The 20,557-nt window shown below is 38.0% G+C and overlaps 1 protein-coding gene across 1 annotated transcript in view; it reads left to right on the plus strand.

Moving 5' to 3' along the window:
* LOC109073856 (lethal(3)malignant brain tumor-like protein 3) overlaps positions 1-20,557 on the plus strand; it is a 58,621-nt gene that overhangs the window by 16,891 nt on the left and 21,173 nt on the right. The window contains exons 4-13 of the mRNA XM_042746278.1: positions 481-610; positions 1,446-1,530; positions 1,659-1,753; positions 5,206-5,310; positions 5,396-5,531; positions 5,670-5,761; positions 6,079-6,230; positions 12,535-12,611; positions 16,588-16,673; positions 16,762-16,872. Of these exons, the coding sequence (XP_042602212.1) occupies positions 481-610; positions 1,446-1,530; positions 1,659-1,753; positions 5,206-5,310; positions 5,396-5,531; positions 5,670-5,761; positions 6,079-6,230; positions 12,535-12,611; positions 16,588-16,673; positions 16,762-16,872 (1,069 nt within the window). The remainder of the gene's footprint in view (positions 1-480; positions 611-1,445; positions 1,531-1,658; positions 1,754-5,205; positions 5,311-5,395; positions 5,532-5,669; positions 5,762-6,078; positions 6,231-12,534; positions 12,612-16,587; positions 16,674-16,761; positions 16,873-20,557) is intronic.

Here is a 20,557-nt window from a genome sequence, read left to right on the forward strand (position 1 = left end):
TTTAGGAATTAATAGCTGTCACAGATTTATATTATACAGAACATGTATTTAACAATATTATTATTATTTTTTAATAAAACAAAAATGACTAAACACAGATATTAATCGCAATTTTGGTGAGGCTGGCGGTGCAGTTGCTGGCATACAATCAGAACACACTTTACTGTTAAGAAAGAGGCCACAGGATGTTGTGAAAGGGGTCTTCCTGTCTCACACAGACTTAACCCGTGCCATGCTAACCCAGAAAGAGAGAAAGAGAGTGACTCCATTAAAACAGACGACTCTGTGTGACATAAACATATTGTTTTCTTATAATTGATAACTACAGGGCATGTTCCTGATCATATATTATATTGTTCTTCAAACTATGCTCTATACATAAAAAGTAATAAAATAGCATTTCTAAATCCGGCTGATGTCGTAACAGAATCTCATTGTCAAAGCATGTAAATAGGAGTATAATGTCTTGTTATGGTGCAGAGAGCTGAAGAGAGAAGGCTCCAGAACAAACGGAGAGGTGCTCGGGAAGAAGAGATCCCGTCTGACCGAGAGACTCGCTGAAGACATGGACAGCTCGATGGAGATCGCCGAGGAGGACGATGAAGACTACGTCAGTCTACTTACGTTTACTCTTCATCTTTTGTTTTCAGATTCCTTCACAAAAAAAAAAAAATCACATGTTATTATTATTATTATTATTATTATTATTATTATTATTATTATTATTATTATTATGTGTGGGAAACACAGAATGAGGTCATTGGTGCAGCCCCTAAAATTAAACGTCATTATTTTCTGGTTGCAGTCTCAAAAGACTTTGCTACATAGTGTTAACCTGTAAACATTTACCTTTGTAAACACTATTTGTGGGACCTGTACACAAAACTCAAAACAGCATTTGGTCAGTGTTGATGAAGTAGAGTAAACGGTTTCAAACAGTGAAACATTCTTTATCAGGATTTTAAAAATCCTTTTCTTCAGCATAATTAGTTTTTGCCTTGTTTTCCCAAAAAACAATATCCAAACAGCCTTAAAATGAGATTGCTCTTGAAGCTAAAGATGTTGCATAAGATATTGACCTGTTTTCAGAGAGTATAATAAGTCTCACCTGTTTAAAACCAGATTACAGTACAGTGGTTTGCATATTTATACTGACCTGCTGCTCTCAAAATGTGAAAAGTTTTATTTTTGACACCTTTATATTGTTATAGCATTTATTTAGTTTGCACATTTTTTTAAAGGAGAGCATTGGGTCTGATGTGGAATATCCAGTTAATTATAATCAGCAGATCAATCAAACTGATCTCACAGAGTAGATCTCATATGAAAAAGATGTCAGGATAAACTGTATGTTACTCTTCTGGAAGCCACTGCAGATTTTACATTAGATTCCTGTTTTTGTGTGTGTGTGTGTGTGTGTGTGTGTGTGTGTGTGTGTAAAACAGGAAGAGAAAGAAAGCAGGCGACCGGCACGTGGGGCGACGAGAGGCCGCAGGAAACGCAGAGGAGATGCAGCGCTGCTCAGATACAGTGAGACACACACACACACACACACACACACACACACACACACACACACTCACTCACTTATGGGCAGCAGATGGCTGTGACACCTGTCTGACACTCTATGACACCTGTGACTGTTTCCCATGATGCAGCGGTTCCCTACGGAGGCAAGAAGAAGGCGTGGTGTTGGGCCTCATACCTGGAGCAGGAGAGAGCCGTCGCTGCCCCCAGTAAACTCTTCAAAGAGGTGAGACAACACACAGTGACACTGTTATGAAAGAACACAACCTTTGATTCATACATGGATATCTAGTGATGCACCAATGTAGAGTTTTTGTTTATTATATTTTTTTAAGGCTGTCAAGCGGTTAAAAATTTTAATCTATTTAATTATGCAGTCTGATGATTATTTAATCAAATTAATTACGTATAAACTTTGACTGAGAAGTTACGCCCAAAAGATCATTTAAAATCATTATTGTGTTAAATGGGAAAAGGATCAAACAGACATTATAAAAAGAAGCTTTAGAAATAAGTAATACGTTTATTTCAGAAGCAGCATCTGAATTGATATTTGGAAATATTTGCAGAACATTTACTGCAGCTCCAAAACAGTTTAGTTACCAACACTGCTTAACTCAAAGGGAGAACTAGTGTGCTTTATGATTTGCAAAAGAAAAAAAGCCATACAGGTTTGAAATGACATAGGAGTGAGGAGGAAATTATTACAGACATTTTCATTTTTGGGTGAACTATCCCTTTTTTTCTTTTCTTTTCTTTTCTTTTCTTTTCTTTTCTTTTCTTTTCTTTTCTTTTCTTTTCTTTTCTTTTTTGTAGTTGATATGGAATTCTTTTTTAAAATAAGAAACTGCCAGCAGGTGGCGGTTGGGTCTTGATTAATGAGTAAGTCGCTGAGTAATTCATTCATTTGATTTGTTCAAACAGCTGATTCATTCAGGAATGACTCTCTATGAATGGGCCTTTGAAGTGTTATCCCCAATTCATTCAAAACATGGATTTATTTAGAAACAAATCACAACTTGGAGACACAACAGTTCTGCAGTGGCTTTAAAGGTAATATTTTCATTGAAAAAAATTAGCAAAAACTATAGTATCTTATTTATTGAAGTGGTATATAATCAATATCACATTTGCACTCGTGCTATTCAGAACAAATTGCGCTCATTGCTAGTAATATTTGTTTAACTATATTGTATGATATAAAGATGAGACAAAACATCATGCAGGGGTATGCCCAAATCTCTTGAATTTTAGAGGCACATAACTGCATTCTATAGGCTACATCACGCAGTGAGCAGTGTTCGTCATCAATTAATTGTCTGAAATCTAATAAGATGACCTACTTAGGTCTGGGTGTGATGGGTGCATTAATTGTGTTAATAATTCATCATCATCTGTCCACAAAAATGTTGGAAATTATGTTTCCAAAAAGCATTTGAAACTCACAGCATTTACAGAGATGGAGTTCACTGCATTTAATATGAACAAGATCATGAGCTGAAGGCCTTCACTTTAAAACATGCAATTAGTATACTACAGTATATGCTTATTTGAATAAATCACATCTGATAAGTGCACAAACCCATATCAGGATTTAGATTTTTAGTTCGTTTGACACATGCTTTTCCAAAGCAATGGCGTAAAATACATTAGTGATCTTTTATGATATTATGAGAAGAGTAAATATATTTTCGATCCATTATAAAACCGTGGCAGGACAGATTAGAGTAATTAATGGGAAACACTGTCTAATATTTACAATGCTAGGATCCTAATATGCATCTGTATATACTGTATCTGCAAGGCTGAATAACAGTTAAATGTATCTTTCCACATAATTACAGAGGTTCTTGTTGATGTATCTATTTCAGTTGTTGCACATTTCTATGTGTTTTTTGAACAAATTGGTTGAGTGAATGATTCAATGACTCACTCAATACAGTCTAACTTGCAGAAAGAATCACTGTACATATTATATAATTATTATGATGTTGGCCATAACTGTATGTCTAGTGGCTGACAATGGCTTTTGTCAATACAGGCACAAAGCAGGGTTAAGAGTTTCATGACAGCAAATAAAGCCACAAAAACACTGTACAAAAGCTGCTTTACTACAACAGACTATATTTATGAAAAAAAAAGTACATACTATCAAAATGACCAGTTACTGGTGATTTTTCTGTCTCGCTGATATATCATAGGATACATCTTATTGGTTATTGGCTGTAACAAAAAACTGTGAGATTTCAATTTCTTCTTTTTTTTTTTAATTAGGGTTTTTGTGGGTCTTAAGAAGTCTTAATTCAGCCTTCCACAAATTAAGGCCTTTAAATGCCTTAAATTGGAACAGAAATGCTGCATGCACTACTAAAAATGAATATCTTCCTCAGTATTGTTGTCTTGTTTTTGCTAATGCAGATATGATTACCTAAGTTTTGTGTTCATCAATGCATCATTATTAACATCCCAAGAATCATGTCTTAACCCATTTTGTGCCTGTGTTGTTGGTAGATTGTCAGTAGATCACTTCCCAATCCCAACGGCACTTTTAAAGGATTGCACTCTCATGCTAATTTGCCCTGTTTAGTAAATCTGGCCCATGAAGTCTTGTTTTCTGAAAAATTGAAGAAAATTAAGTGAGTTTATATTTAAAACATGAACAAATATCTGCCATGTGGGAATGAACACTAGTTTTCCCTTTGAATTAAGCAGAATTCGCAAATATCTGTTCTTGTTTTATTCATAAACACACTTTGTTTTGATCATTTTCACAGAGAGCAAGACTGCTTATCTCATTTTTTTCTCTCCAGTAAATGTATCTTAATTTAAGAATCTTTAGACACTCGCACTGGAAGACAAGTGTTCAGAGGGTAGAGTAAAAGTTATTCCTATATTCTAGTGGCTGAGACCAGAGCCATAAGTTTATTTCTCTCTAAAATGAATTAAAAATTAATGAAGATCGATTGGGACTTGTATTTTAAAACTTTGAATTGTTGCTAATACAAATAATCTACGTTTAGAGACCATATTTATGTATTGTGTTCACTTCAATTTATTCCTTAAATTTTCTGTACTTAGTCTTAAAAACCTGCAGAAACCCTGTAATAAATGTGCAAAGTTAAACTGTGTAAACTGGTGTGAAAAATGTTTACTTTTTTTTTTTTAGCATAAGCTTGCAACATAAGATATTTAAAAAAATGAAGGGTTCTGAATATTTTCTGAATACACTGTAACAGAATCACTAGTCACCTGTATTAGAGAACATCTGTATGGTGCACCTTGAGCTGTGTAAGGAGTGTATAACTGGTGTGTGCTCATGTGCTTGTTTGTGCCTGTGTTTGTGTGTGTGTGTGTTTGTCTTTGTGTGTGTGTGTACTTGTTTGTGCTACACTGTTGGGACCAAATGTCCCCACAAGGATAGTAAAACCTGAAATTTTTTACATTATGGGGCCCAGCCTGCGGTCCCCACGAGGAGAAAAGTGATTAAAAATAGTAAATGATGTTTATCTGGAAGTGTAACAATGCAAACAGGTTTTCTGTAAGGGATATGTTTAGGGTTAGGGGATAGAAAATATTGTTTGGTCAGTATAAAAGTAATAGAAGTGTATGGAAAGTCCCCACAATTCACAGAAACAAACGTGTGTGTGTGTGTGTGTGTGTGTGTGTGTGTGTGCGCAGTATCAGTCATTTCCGCAGTGTAAGAATGGCTTTAGGGTTGGCATGAGACTGGAGGGTATCGACTCTGAACACCCTTCCATGTACTGCGTCCTTACCATCACTGAGGTAACAACCAAAACTCTAATATTGTCTAAATAAGAGTTGTAATATGATATTATTATTTTACATGATCACTCGTGCATATTTGCAGGTGTTAGGACATCGAATCAGACTGCATTTTGATAAGTATTCAGACTGCTATGACTTCTGGGTAAATTCCAACTCTCCTGACATTCACCCAGTGGGATGGTGTGAGAAAACCGGACACAAGTTGCATCCACCGAAAGGTAAGAGACACCCGCCATTCATAGAACACCCAGAATTCAGTTCAAGCAGCTTTGGTTGTAAAATGATACTTTTGTTTTCACTTTCATGACTAATGTGTATGTGCTACTGTTCCTAACATGGTTTTTGTGTTTCTGTAGGGATGAAGGATGAAGAGTTTAGCTGGTCCTCCTACATCAAGCTAAATAAAATACAGACAGCACCCAAAGCCCTGTTTCAGAACCAGAACATGGTGAGAGAGAGCATCACATGACCCCAGATCAAGCCATAGGAAATGTGTCCCATTTTCCCCTAGATGGCACTGTTTTGCTTCAAGTAATGAAGCATTTAAACAAGACAAGCACATCCACAGCACATTTAACCTATGTTTAAACACCTCACAATAGTAGGACGTAGATACTGTACAAGTGAAACAGAAAATATATTTAAAACTTGACTTGACTTTAGCATCAGGATTTTATTGCATGATGAATTGCTAAGATATTATTGGTTGATATAGTAATTCAGGAGCAAGTTATTCCGACTGAATGGATATGCTGTGTTTTTCAGACCGTGACGCCGTCAGGGTTTAGGGTTGGTATGAAGCTGGAGGCCATCGATAAGAAGAATCCCTCGTTCATCTGTGTCGCCACGATCGCAGACATGGTGGACAGTCGATTCCTGGTGCACTTTGACAACTGGGATGAAAGTTATGACTACTGGTAAATTCCCATCTTTGAATTCATGTTTTTATGCTATGCTCCTGCTGTGACTTTCCCTGAAAGAGGACAATTGTTTTTATCTATGGACAGGACGTCATTTTACCAAGACTTTCTATACGTTTTTTTTTTTTTTTATCAATACATGCAGAAACTTTGTTAACAAGCCAAATGCAAAATAACTTGTAAGAAAGTGTTAAGTATGAAAAGTGATTTTTACTCACTAATTCTAAAGCACAACATTATTTAAACCCCGATGGCTTGGAAGTCATATCATTGAAATTCTGTTAGTATCACTCAGTTTTACTCTTAATTTCACCACATAATCACTACACAGTTATAATTATTATTATTATAATTATTATAAAATAATAATTTACAATTATATTTCTTGCTTGTCTTTAAAAAACTAATCACTATAATAAAGTTCACTTTTGTACTAATATAAGGGTGAACATATACATATTCATGAACATACTGAAATACAATACTGAAAAAGTATAGAGGAACTCACATCTGTGAACAACATGAAATCACATGCTTTTTATGACTTTATTGTGAGAAGATAGTCGGCGCCGACATGATATCAATTTTTTAATTTGAATCAATGCATCATTTGGGTAGAGTGGCAGCTTTTGTTCTGTTTAACTCCTGCTGAAATGCTGATGAAATTGATGAAATTGTTAGATTTTTCTTTTTTTGGTGCAGCAGTATTTTGGGTGTTTCGGCTTTGTTATATGTTTGTTTTGTACATAAAATAAGTACGCTGTAACCTTATGATGACCTGATAGGATCTCTCCCATGGAGAGCCCATTCACTGACCTGATGTTGACCTAAGAGGCTAATTTTATGGGCCATTTGGTTCACACTTTTGTAAACATAAGTACAGCTTGCTACAGTTGATTGCAAATACATTTGACTAAAGTTAATTAAAAACAAATAATCTTTCAATCCCCTCTTTGATCATTTTTGATCACAAAACATACTTTTCAGTAATCTTGAATACAGAATGCTGCATACAGGCTCCATTACTTAAGATGACAGAATAAGAGTTCATGGTGAGGTTTGCATTATCTTGAATGCCTAAGTTCTTTTTTATTTTAATGTTGCAATCTTGTGGAAGTGGCGGATGTTGTTCGTTCTGTGGATGTTCAGGCATGTTCATCTAGGTAGCCAGTGCAGTTTGGTCCAAGCGTTGGATGTCTTTGCTCATCCTCTGGAACGCTGGGACACCTGCAATCACACACAAGAGAAAGGGGAAATGTATCTTTCCAAAGAAATGATTTTAAACAAAATATGTCTAATTACCAATAAAACTGTCCCTATTTAATGTTGGCAGGACACTACAGTGTTTATCAGTGGTGAAATGTTCAGGTCTTCATCCTCAGACGACAAGCTAGAGCCTAAAAACCCTAGACCCACCATATCTGGACTCTGAAAAACACTACTGCCATCTATCCCTCATCTCTAGGCATATTCACATCAGTCCACTGTTTTCCTGCGCCTCAGCTACTAAAAGATCCTCAATTGGTCTTTCCCACCTGTATTCTTGTTGTGACACTTGTTTTTTAAATCTTTACGCATTTGTTGGGCACTATATCATTGGCCCCTCTTTGGAGGTGCCAAAACATGATTCTTGGCATTGTGTTTTTCATCAGTTTAGACAAGGCTGTCGGATGTTAGATTTTCATTGGACATGGGCAGGCCTGTGACATGTTCAAAAAGGCATAGTCCATTTCCCTTGTGGTTTTCCTTAAGGCATTGGTTGTCACCATGCGTTTTTTTTTCTTTTAATCTTCCGTTAACAATGATGATTGTTTCCTGGACAATTCAATTTTAATCTGTTTACTATGCAAAACTGTTTGTGAGTCTTGCTGAAGTTGTCTTAATGCCGCTGCATGTTCTCCTTTACGGCTTGTTTAGCAGCACTGCCTACTAGGACATTATCTTTGGCTTCAGTTGTTGAGTTTTCTGTGTATGCTTTTCCTTTCTGTGTGGTGTCTTCACTTGTCTTGTTTGCATACATGTGGAGTCCATCAGCTTTTGGATGAGATGTCAATAGCTGGTGCTGCAGAGAGAGGTTCTTCAGTTTCCCTGTCAGCTGCTGAAAACTCTTCAACAGGGAGGTCGTGGTCTAATGGTTAGAGAGTTTGACTCCTATCCCTCAGTTTGTGGGTTCGAGTCTCAGGCCGGCAATGCCACGACTGAGGTGCCGAACCCCCAATTGCTCCCTGGGCACCGCAGCATAAATGGCTGCCCACTGCTCCAGATGTGTGTTCACGATGTGTGTGTGTTCACTGTTGTGTGTGTGCACTTTGGATGGGTTAAGTGCAGAGCACGAATTCTGAGTATGGGTCACCATACTTGGCTGTATGCCACGTCACTTACAATCACAAATCCGGTGTCCTTCCTCATTGTAATGTCTGCATCTTCCCTGAGTTTTCTCTCTTGAGTGTCTCTGATATTCGCTTTTTCATACCCCATTGTCCTGCTGTTGTATGACAAGGTTTTGGATTGTAAAACTCTATCGACTTCCTGTGTTCTTTCAATCTTTGCTGGCCATTCAACAGTCTGCATAAATGTTGTTCCAGTGCTGTCCCATTCATCATACCTGATTTTAAGAGTTTTAGAAATCTCAGGTTTCAGTCCATTAACAAATGTGGTTTTAAGAGGCATGCTAGTGTCTTTAAAGAGTTCTTCAGTGTTGTTGTTCAAACCAGCATGTTCCATCCAAGTTTGCCTAAAGCGTTCTTCAAACTCTGCAACCATTCCTCCTGTCTTCTGCATGCTAGAGGTAATTTTAGCCCAATTAACCTCTGCAGGTTTCAGTTTAAATAAGAAGGTTTGAACCGCTTCCCATCCAGCCTCAATGTTTTCTTGAGATTCACTAATCCTTCTTTCAACACTTTCTGTTAGTCCTTTTTGGTCATTGTCTCTTAAGTTCACATTAACAATCATCAAAGCGTCCAGTGGATGTAAATTGTAGATTTTCTGCAAGCGTTGAAGAAATTGTCAAAATTTCTGTGGTTGCTTGTACACATCTGGCAATTCTTTTGACCATTTGTCAACTTGCTCTGGAGTAGCCGGTATGTTCTGTATGGAACATATTTCTTTACCACCTTTTTTACTGTGCGAGTTTGTCATTCACCATCTTCCTATACTCCTCTTCATTGTCAGTTTCAACTTCAGTCCTTCTGTTCTTTACAATTACAGGAGCAGGTCTAACCTTCAGGTTGTCCTTTGTAATTTCAGCATGTGTGTTGATATCTGCATCACTGTTATTAGAGCTGCTTGAAGATTTTGATTTCAGTCGTTTGGAGAGCAAAGTTAGCAACTTGTCATTCTCATGTAACAGTATTTCTTTGTCCTTCTTTACAGTCTGTAATTGTTAAGCCAGTGCTCAAACCTTTGCTTTCTCTGCTTTGTTCTCATGTTGTAATTTGTCAATTTAACTTTTCTGTAGATGCTGTTGAATTTGTTTGAGCAAAATTACAGACAAGCCATCTCTGTTGGTGTTTGTCCTTTAGAGCTGCATCTTTACATAAGCCCTTTTAATGTCCGGCAAAGCCCATAGTCCACTCTCTGAGTTCTTGATGCTGTACTTCTGGCACATGTCATCATGGCACTTTCTCAGTCCCAGCCTTTTGTCCAAATATGCATTCAGATTTTCCAACATCTGATTATTGGTAACATTTGGAGGTCTGTCCCATGTCTTTCTTTTGTTGGCCTCAATGCAGGACTATTGCCATTGTTTTGTGCAGACTCAGCCATGGCAAATACAGGAAAAGTGCCCTCAGTGGTGTGAAAACAGAACAAAAGGTGTTAGAACTGTTAAAGGTACTTATTCAGATTTAAATTCACAGCAGTCTGTTAGACTGACCATTTTCAGTTACACAGACAAACCATTCGTTTAAAAGCTCAGCTTAGCTCATTTATGGCTCTTACAGTCACATGAGAACGGACTTAACCTCTTTCTTAAATGATTCTTGTAGACTCAAGAGATCAGGACCAAGATATAAACACTTTTTCTATAGCTCTTACAGTCTCAGGAGAATTAACAAAATCATTTAAAAGGTTCCTACAGACTCAAGAAAAAGGCCTAAGCCAAAAATTCTTAAACAGTGCTACACTGGTTATTATGGTTACACTACATACATCAAATGATCTGCTTGCTTATGAAAAATCTTTGAGACAGGATCAAGTTGATTCAAATAACAGACGCGGTCTGTTGATCTTCAAATCTGTAGAATCTCCAAAACTCTTTTGTTCACTTCTTGTTGCAGTTGGTGAGTTCTCTTCTCTGTCAGTCTCTCCTGGCTGGCTCGCCACATTGTTAGATTTTGCTGTATTTGGCTGAGCAGTAGTTTGGGTGGCTCACCAATGTACTAGATTTCTCTAATACATAAAATAAGTAAGCTTGACCAAAGTTCTCGTGGGGAGAAGAATTTATTGAAGGTAGTAGTGTAGCAGTTCTTCAGCAGTGATGTTAGCATGTCATCCTTCAAACAATCTTAACCCAAGGTACGGTCTGTGACACCAGACCTTTATACCTGATAACAAATGTGCTACAAACAATACAATAACACCCCATGGAGAGCCAATGATAGTGTAACCTTATGATGACCTGACAGGACCTCTTCCATGGAGAGCCCATTCATTGACCTGATGTTGACCTAAGAGGCTAATTTTATGGGCCTTTTGGTTCACACTTTTGTAAACATAAGTACAGCTTGCTACAGTTGATTGCAAATACATTTGACTAAAGTTAATTAAAAACAAATAATCTTTCAAAACTGAACAGGCTTAAATCTATCAAATGAGTATCAAGTTGAGTATCTTGCTAATTATATCAGTCGTAAGTCATGAGGACACAAATGGGACACGTTCTTGTTCTTATGATTGACCCAGTTATCATTCTGTGCTGAGTGTGTCTTTGTATGTGTGTGTGTTTGTGTGTGTGTGGAGCAGGCAGAATGCTTTTAACTGCTCATCAATTACTCAGGAGGAGGAGGATAGTAGCACAGTGAACAGCACGCACTCTGTGTCTTCAGCTCAGATCACATCTGACAGCTCTGTGCACTGAGCCCCGGAAGAGCACATCTTCTCCAGCCGTTATGCTCCCACAGTGCTTCCCGAACATCTCATCCCCACATTTGTTTCACTTTATTCAAACAAATCATGTCAGGAGATCAGGAGAATTCTATTTTAGCCATCATCTTACCATCAGAAACCGCATCAGATGTTGTTGGTCACGAGGAATCTGGGGTTGGTCAGCTTGATTCTAGACCTGCTGGAAGGGATTGTTAGATCCAGGCTAGTTTTGCTTCAGGACCGAGTAGAGACCCAACACAGCACTTCAAATATTTATGCTTGGAAAAAATCAAAATGTCCTTAAAATACAATATTGAAATGTATTAGCATTTTCTGCCAGAACAGAACGAAATACAACATTTTAGAGTATTTGGTTGAATTTTGTTGAAGGCATTCATCTTCATTAAAGACATTAAACCACAGGAAATGAAGTAGTTATGATGCCTACAATTAATGACAAGAGATACATTTTGCTTCTGTTTTAAAAGTAGATGGGTGTTTGTTGCTATCTTAACTGCACATAATTATTTGGTTATGATTTGTGACCCTGGAGCACAAAAGCAGTCTTAATTCACTGGGGTATATTGTAAACAATAGCCAAAAAAACATTGTATGGGTCAAAATTATAGATTTTCTTTTATGCCAAAAATCATTAGGATATTAAGTAAATATCATGTTCCATGAAGATATTTTATAAATTTCCTACCGTAAATATATCAAAACTTAATTTTTGATTAGTAATATGCATTGCTAAGAACTTCATTTAGACAACTTTAAAGGCGATTTTTATTGCACTCTCAGATTCCAGATTTTCAAATAGTTGTATCTCAGCCAAATATTGTCTGATCCTAATAAACCATACATCAATGAAAAACTTATTTATTCAGCTTTCAGATGGTGTATAAATCTCAATCTAAGAAATTGGCACTTAAGGTTTTGTGGTCCAGGGTTACATTTATCAGAATGGTTTTCCCTTCTGTCTGTGACAGTAAAAAAGATGTGTGCACCATTTTTTTTTTTTCATCGTGTGACCCACAAGCGCAGATGAAATGCAAAACTGTATTATTTTGTGTATTTCATTGTATTTTATTGCATGCATTGTCTGTCCCAAATAAAGAAAGAATTTGAAAAAAAAAAAAATTATGGGGAAAAATGCAATGGTTTTTTTTTTTAAATGGTGCATGAAATGCATTTGTGTGTTTCTTCTTTTCTGCAGGTGTGATGCAACAAGTCCTTATATCCATCCGGTGGGCTGGTGTCAAGAGAACGGGAGGACCCTCACCACCCCTCCAGGTGATGCAACACGTCAACACATACCACTAATCATTTAAAAAAAAATTTAATGTACACTATTTCCCCCCAAAAAACTGATTTTAAAAACACTATGCAATAAGCTGCTTTAAAAGCTAAAAGCATGATGAAGGAAGGAGAAAAGTTAAGGTCTGCCTGTTGTATTTTTAAAGCTCATTAATTGGGGCTCTCTGATAATATGCAAGACGACGTTAGGTTGTTGTGCTGGTTTAGATCTTAGCATGTGAAAACCATTCCAGCTGAAGTACAGACTAGCTTCAGAGTGGCTTCAGAGGGACTTCAGTATGAGGACAAGAGGATGACTTGTGTTTATTCTGACCTGACTTCAGACTTCTGTTGGGGATTCAGGAAAGACATGTATATAGTTCTTTATTACACCTATAGTTCTCTGCAAGTCAATTGTTGAATCAGGGTTAATTCACCCTTCCACAAAATAAGGCCTTAAAAGGTCTTAAATTGAAGCAGAAAGTCCTAAATTCACAGATTAATGCATTAAATGTTAAATGAAGTCTTGTTTTTTAAGAATTAAGTGAATTTATGCTTTAAACAAGAACAATTATCTGCCAGTGGGCTATAAAAACTTGTTTTCCCTTTGAATTAACTAGATTTTGTTAAGCCCACTGGCATTTTTTTTTAAATCACCACATTAATTCACTTCAGCTGTTTTGTGTGTAAAAAGTAAATTAAAAAGTAATGTAGATTGGTCGCAAATTGTATTTTTAAGCTTTGAAGTCTTGCTATAAAATCATTGTGCGCTGCTTAGACATCTACATTTAGAGACCATGGTGACGGATTGTGTTTCCTTTAATTTATTCCTTCAGTTTTCTGTAATTGTTCTTAAAGGGGGCTTTAAAATGTGTCCCTTTCTTTTCTTTCTTTCTTTTTCTTTCTTTCTTTCTTTCTTTAGATGTTTCATGATGTTGTCTCTCACCTAAGTTCACAGGTCCACCCAAAATGATCTTATAATACATCATAAAAACCAGTGAGCTCTGGGAAATAACATGTTTTAATCAGTCCCTCAAACCTTACTCTCTATGTCAGTGGTTTTCAAACTTTTTCAAGAGCGACCCTTTTTTTTTTTTTTTTTTTTTTTTTTTACGTGACCCATAGGCTTATTCTTAAGCCAAGCATAAGAATAACAATAACAAACGCTTTTGATGATGCACGTGCACTGGATGATCATTGACGCGATTGCAATGCAAAGTTGATTCTGCACTAATTTTTTTATCTAGCTATGGGATGCTCATTAACCTGTTAACCATTAACCATCATAAGAATTTTAACCAATTAAAAGCCTACTATCGTTTGCTGCATGCTTAAAAAATACACAAAACATATTCCACAACAAATCCTTTAAATGTGATATTCAGAACAGAACAAGTAACAAACAACTGTCACCCAACCAAAATCACACACACTCACACAAACTGTTTAAAAGCAAAAAATAAGGAAACAGAAGGAAAACAATTATCCTATTGATCTGAAATAAGTGTGTGTGTGTGTGTGTGTGTGTGTGACAGAAGACAAGGCTCATGTTCACTGAACTCTTTAATGTGTGTGTTTGTTGCTGCCGATGGAGCGAACGAGTGTGTGTGTGTGTGTGTGTTGCTGCCGATGGAGCGAACGAGTGTGTGTGAGTGTTGCTGCCGATGGAGCGAACGAGTATATATATATTAATGAGAAGGGTGGGCCTGCTTATTCTGCATAATTTGGTCCCAAGCCGGTTCGCAGGATGAGAGGGCAACACGCATGTCCGGAGAAGCATTCAGTTTGTTTCGTTGTTTCGTCTTCATTTTGGTTAAAACTGAGAATCCAGTTTCACACATATAGGTAGTGGTGAAGGGTAGTTGCTTTGCTCAGCATGGGATACTCGGTGAAGAGGCCAATCCAGAACGAAGACAATTTTTCTGTTTTGTGACGAGTTTTCAAAGTGTTGTCACTGGTTAGTTGGATCATTTCTGATTCTTCAGAAGGAGTTAAATTCAGTTCAGCAATTGAATCTGGAGTTTCAAAGTCATAGGGATTTTTCACCCACCGCTTGTCTTTTTAATTCATCGAACTTCGCCTGGGGAAAGTAGCGAGAAAATTTCCCCATCAGTGCATCCAGATGTGACTGAATGAGACGCGTCAGGCCAGCGACCGATTCGTTGTGCACATCGTTTTCTTCAATGCGTTTCATCATTGTCGGGAACATATAGTAGCTCGCGGTTTTGAGTCGCAGCTGCCAGAGTTCGAGTGATTTCTGGAAAGCCTGAATTTGTTCGCAATGTCTGAAAATGTTGTCTTCCCGTCCTTGTAGTTTTAGATTCAGTTCGTTTAGAACAGAAAATATGTCAGCCAGATAAGAAAGTGTTTAAAAGCCATTTCTCATCACTGAATTGGCTTGCGAGAGGTGACAGTTTATCAGTAAGAAAAGCACGTATTTCATCCCTCAATTCGTACACTCGGCTGAGCACCCTACCCTTCGACAGCCATCTCACGTCTGTATGAAAGAGTAAATGTTTGTGCTCGGCTCCCATTTCAACACACAGGGCCTCGAAAAGTCGGCTATTAAGAGCACTGCCTTTAATGTAGTTAACAACTTTGACAGTGTCTCTCATCACTATTTCAAGCTCAGGTGGGATTCCTTTTGATGCCAACGCTTCACGATGAATAAAACAATGGTACCAAACAATGTTTTGTCCTGCTGCATCCTTAATCCTTCTGACAACTCCAGTATTTTTGCCAGTGAGGTTGGCCGCCCCGTCGCTGGTGATGCCTTTGCAATTGGCCCAATCCAGACCGCTTTTTGTTATGAATGCATTTAATTGTTCAAAAATATGTGCTCCTGACGTGCTAGAAGGCAAAGTTAGGCAGCACAGAAGATCTTCAAGAAATTCACCTTGCCAAATGTACCGAACATAAACAAGTAACGTAGCGCTTGATGCAACGTCAGTGCTCTCATCCAGCTGAATAGCAAAATCCTTCGCTGACTTCAGTCTCGCTATGAGCTGTTCTTCTAAATTCTGGGCAATATCCACAATTCGACGTGACACCGTATTGTCACTAAGAGGAATAAGTTTTAGCTTTTCAGATGCCTTTTCATCCAGAACTGTATTAACTATGTCTTGTGCAAAGGCAATATTAATCGCTCTGCAATTGTGTGTGGCGCTTTTTCTTTGGCAACACGATATGAAACTTTATAAGATGCCAAGTGCAATTTGTCATTGTATGTCACACTTCTGCCGAGTAACTGAGCTGATGACTTAATTTCTTCAGACTTCCTCTGAAAAAAAGATAATGGTTTGTCCGCAAGATCTGCATGGCGTGTACTTAAATGTCTTTCCAACTTCGCTGGTTTCAAACTTTCATTTGCCAACTTTTCACCGCATATTACGCACATTGGTATTGCAGCACGGACTGCGTCTGAACAGTTGACAAACCCAAACTTCAAAAAATCATCTTTATATGGCCTTACTCCGGATTTCTGCTTTTTCTTTGCTGGGCAAGTACTGCTACTCTGTTCACATGCATCGCCTTCGTTATCTTCCCTGCTGATCTCCGCTGTTTGCGGCAGGGTTTGACGACTGGCTGCGTTTTCTGCTGCTTCATTTAAAGGGGTCTCTGTCTCTGGCCCTCTTTTTCTTGTGAAAAAATCATAAATGCTTTTTGACTTTGGCTTGCTCATGTTCAGCATAAAATAAATTAAATACGGGCTACTAATGTCACGCTACCTAAGACGTTGCATCATCTCAGTGAGAAAAAGAAAATGGCCGTATCAACAACACTGCGCGCAAGATTATTATTTTTTTTTTTATGTATTTTGCATGTATTTGAATGATTTTTCAGTGTACTTCTATTCAAAGTTATTATTATTAATATTATTATGATTAGAAAACGGAATTAATTATTTTAGTAAAAAAAAAAAATCACTGGCGACCCATTTTTGGTTTGAAAACCACTGCTCTATGTGCTGTAGGATACCCTGATGTGAAGAACTTCTCCTGGGAGAAATACTTGGCAGAGACCAACTCATTACCAGCTCCTGCTCGAGCCTTCAAAGTGGTGAGTGCATGTGCTTATTGCCAAGCATCTCCAGCCCCTGTGAGCGACCCGAGGTGTTGAGGACATCTGCCTCTCTCTCTCCCTACAGAAACCTCCTCACAGTTTCCAGCTCAATATGAAGTTGGAGGTGGTCGACAAGAGGAATCCTGCTCTGATCCGAGTGGCCACAGTGGTTCATACGGATGACCATCGACTGCGGGTGAGAAACTATATTTTGCACACAACTCAGTGTGAATTTCCATGTTGGTCTGGAGGGGTCAGCTGGTTGACCTTGTTTTACATTTTAAAGCCTCACACATGAAATAAAAGTCTGAAAAATCTAATTTTTTGAAATAGAACAGTGACCACTTGGTTATTGCTATTTCAGAATAATGATTTTGCTGGACAATGCAGGGCATGTGTGAGAGAGATAAAGTTATTAGACTAAAGAAGTAATGATGATGATTGGAAGATAATTAAGGGATAATACACGGCATTTTCTTAAACGAATTTAATGCACAACGTGGAGGCAAAGAACCTCCTGATGCGAAGCAGAGCACATTAAAACTGTTTAATGCAAGCTAGTCGTGCATTATCCTGCTATACAATGGTCATTTGCCAGTACTGACGAGTTAAAGCTGTTAATGATGTATGCAGTGCAGTATTTGAGTGGAAGTGTAAACATTTTTTTTCGCCTATTATGGCTCATTAGCTCTAGGATTCTGCCCGCTTCAAATCAGACACAGATATGAAATAGTAAGGTAAAATCACATGTATTTGAATAAATTAATTATAACATTGATTTGAATAAATTATCGAGAGAGAGAGAGAGAGAGAGACATGCAAGTTGTGTGTGTGAATTACCTGCATCTATTCATCTTTCTCTCTACAAACAGTGAAGTTGTAAGTTTAATTGCTTCAAAAACCTCCTCGTTGCTGAGAAATTTAACAGTGATTCAGTATTAAAGATATTTTATTAACAAAAGTGGCTGGGCAGTGTTAACAACATGTTTCTGTGCTCTTGAATGTTTCTCTGTGTACGAGTGATGTGTGTGTGCATCAGTGAAAGCAGCTCAATATAGAATGGTGATTAAACTGACTTAGATCTACCTGTGCATCACGGTTTTAATGCACACCTTTCAGCCATCAGAATCGAATATTCAGACAGACCATGGTATAATTGTCAATAGGGCCTTTTGCACTACTTTAGTTCCAGAACTAAATGTACGGTACTAAAGTACTGGGACGATTTTGCGCGAACTGTTTCCCAGTACCATTTTAAAGGGTTGCATTCGCACCAAGATTTATCGCTGTTCGTCATACTTGTGAAATAAGTTGACACAATGTTTACAGTATGCTTACACAGCTTTTTAAATCATGGCGGGCGAGGGCGTTTTCATACGCGTTTGGCCAATCAATGTCTACTTGCGTCACAGGTAGTACCAGTAGTGCGGTTAGACCCTGCTCCGGAGTAGGAGCTAATTTGGTTCTTCAAAAAGGCAGTCTGTTACTAAAGTTGCACCCAGTTCCTACGGTGCGAAAATGCCCAAAAGTGGGTAGTTCCACAAATAGTTCTGGTACTATGTAAAGGTTCCTGCAGTGTGAAAGTCCCTAATAAGCTCTGTTACTGGCACTCAATTTGCCCAGGTTCAAGTGATAGGCTACTGTGTAATTTACTCTACAGGATCTATTCAGTCTACTAAATATAATGAACGGAATAACAGTTTGGTAGTTAAAATCTAATTTTATAAGTAATGACTAGTTTATGTTCCTTCATTAGACTATGCAAACATCAAATGTGTTTTACCGGATTCAGTGCATCTTGAACTTGTATTTTTTTGTTGGATCTGCCAGCTTGGATCAGGATGTTCTTATCCAGTACGTGTCTAGATGGAATTCCTGACTGGTGTAGCTGTATTTAAAGAATTTTGATGAGGTCCAAACTGGTTTCTTTGCTCCGTCCAGTCATTATCAGTGGAAAAAAATCCTCTATATGAATGCGTTGGTAGGTTATTTTCCCAGTCTAGCTAGGACAAATGGATTTTTTAATGGCAATTACATTTTTATTATTGTACAGTATTTCTTATTGTCATATTCTAATTTCAAGGCCAAAGAAAAAAAAACAATCCGGAATGCGGGACTCTGCTTAACTTTTGCAGGATGCGAGACAAAGCTCCCAATTTTGGGACCACCCTGCATTTGTACATCAGGCTTTTATGGCTCATATAGTATGGTAAGGTGATAATATGGAGCTTATTTAAACACTTTTTGATTTTATTTAGTTTTTCACAGATTGTGTCCTACATAGGGACTGAATATGATCTGCTTCTTGCTCACGTATCCATGAAATCCACTCTGCATCAAAGCATTTCATCACTGATTTCTTGCTCATTGTGTTGTGCAGTTTCCCAGCATAATCGCTCTAATTGTCAGTGAAGATGCAGTGATGCAGTGCTGATTCAGCTGACGGTGATCCCATGACAGCATCTGATCTCTCGGCTGTCTGTTTGGGAGTTAAGAAACGATCAGGATGAGTCATCTTTGCTTTTCCCTTCGTGTGGGCTGGAGGGAAGCTCTGCTCCATATAGAAATCTACTTTTGAACATGATTTTTCAGTCCTCTGGTCAATAAAGGCTGATAAACGTCTGCTCTTCACACACATGAATGCGTGTTTGTGCCAGAGCCGTTCTTGCAGTTGTAAGTTTTCAGTCGTCACTTCTTTGCTTTCAGAAGCAGTGCTGAACCTTTCAGTTTAACACATTGTAATTCATGCCAGCTTTGCTTTGGATTCGAAGTACTGAAAAATGGCATAAGTGCTGATGAGCATTTCCTGGAAAACAACACGGATAAGTCAGATTGTATTGCATTCAGAAATAATTTCAAATGCTGGTAAATAAAACTTTTACAAACCCTGTAGGCAGGTATTTAGTTCCCCTCACTCCACAACAAATCCTTCAAAATTACTGGCATTCAGAGCAGAACAGGAATAAAAAAATAGAAGAATGAAACAACTTATAGCAGCATTCAATATGAACAATATTTATTATAAACCCCAAGCCTAAAAAAATTATTTAAAGTGAAAGTGAAACTACTGCTGTACAACTACCTCTCTCAAATCCAAATTTGATTTTTGCATATTTTGCATGCTAGATGTTAATTTCAAAACGATCAGAGCAAGACACATTTTATACTAGAGATTGACAAGGTCAAGCATTCACAGCTGTTCACACTGACTGAGCAACAAAACAAATTGTAGACATTAATTTTTAATGAGAGTTGGTTGTTTGAGGCAACAGTAATGATTGTTGGCAATGCATCAACATCAACAACAAGTTGAGTCGTGACTGATATGCAGTTGATTAGAAACACCTACAATCAACCAACAGGCCTCATTCCCAGGTGTTGCACAAGCAAAGTGAAAGGCGATTTCAGTCAGGTCTCGCCATTTTTGAGTGCAGTGTGCAACAGGTGGTTAACTGTCTGCGTAACCGTCTGGGTGTAATAGCACATGTGGGATCCAAGAGGGCAGCAGAATCCACACACATCAGTCACACGGACCGAGAGAAATAACAGATGTCACTGTCTGTCTCACACTCAGGCGGAGAGCTGTCAGATCTGCCTCCTCTCCCGCTCACGCTGTCTGTCTGCTCAGCCAGCATTTGTGATCCTCCACAGAGAGAGTGAGCAGAGGTCCTTCAGTCTCTCTCTTAAACACCCAATCAATACTCTGTTTACACATGTCGGTCTTGTTCATGTGTCCGAGCCATAAAGTACACAACTTCCACCTCCAGTGTTGCTCTCTCTCATCACCTCTGTTCACTGACATGGACCGGAGCTCAGTGCCATGCACTGGATGGATTTGTCAGATTCCCACTGTGTTTTAAAATCCCCCATCAATATTTCCT

This window comes from Cyprinus carpio, chromosome B20, assembly GCF_018340385.1.
Source record: "Cyprinus carpio isolate SPL01 chromosome B20, ASM1834038v1, whole genome shotgun sequence".
NCBI lineage: Eukaryota > Metazoa > Chordata > Actinopteri > Cypriniformes > Cyprinidae > Cyprinus > Cyprinus carpio.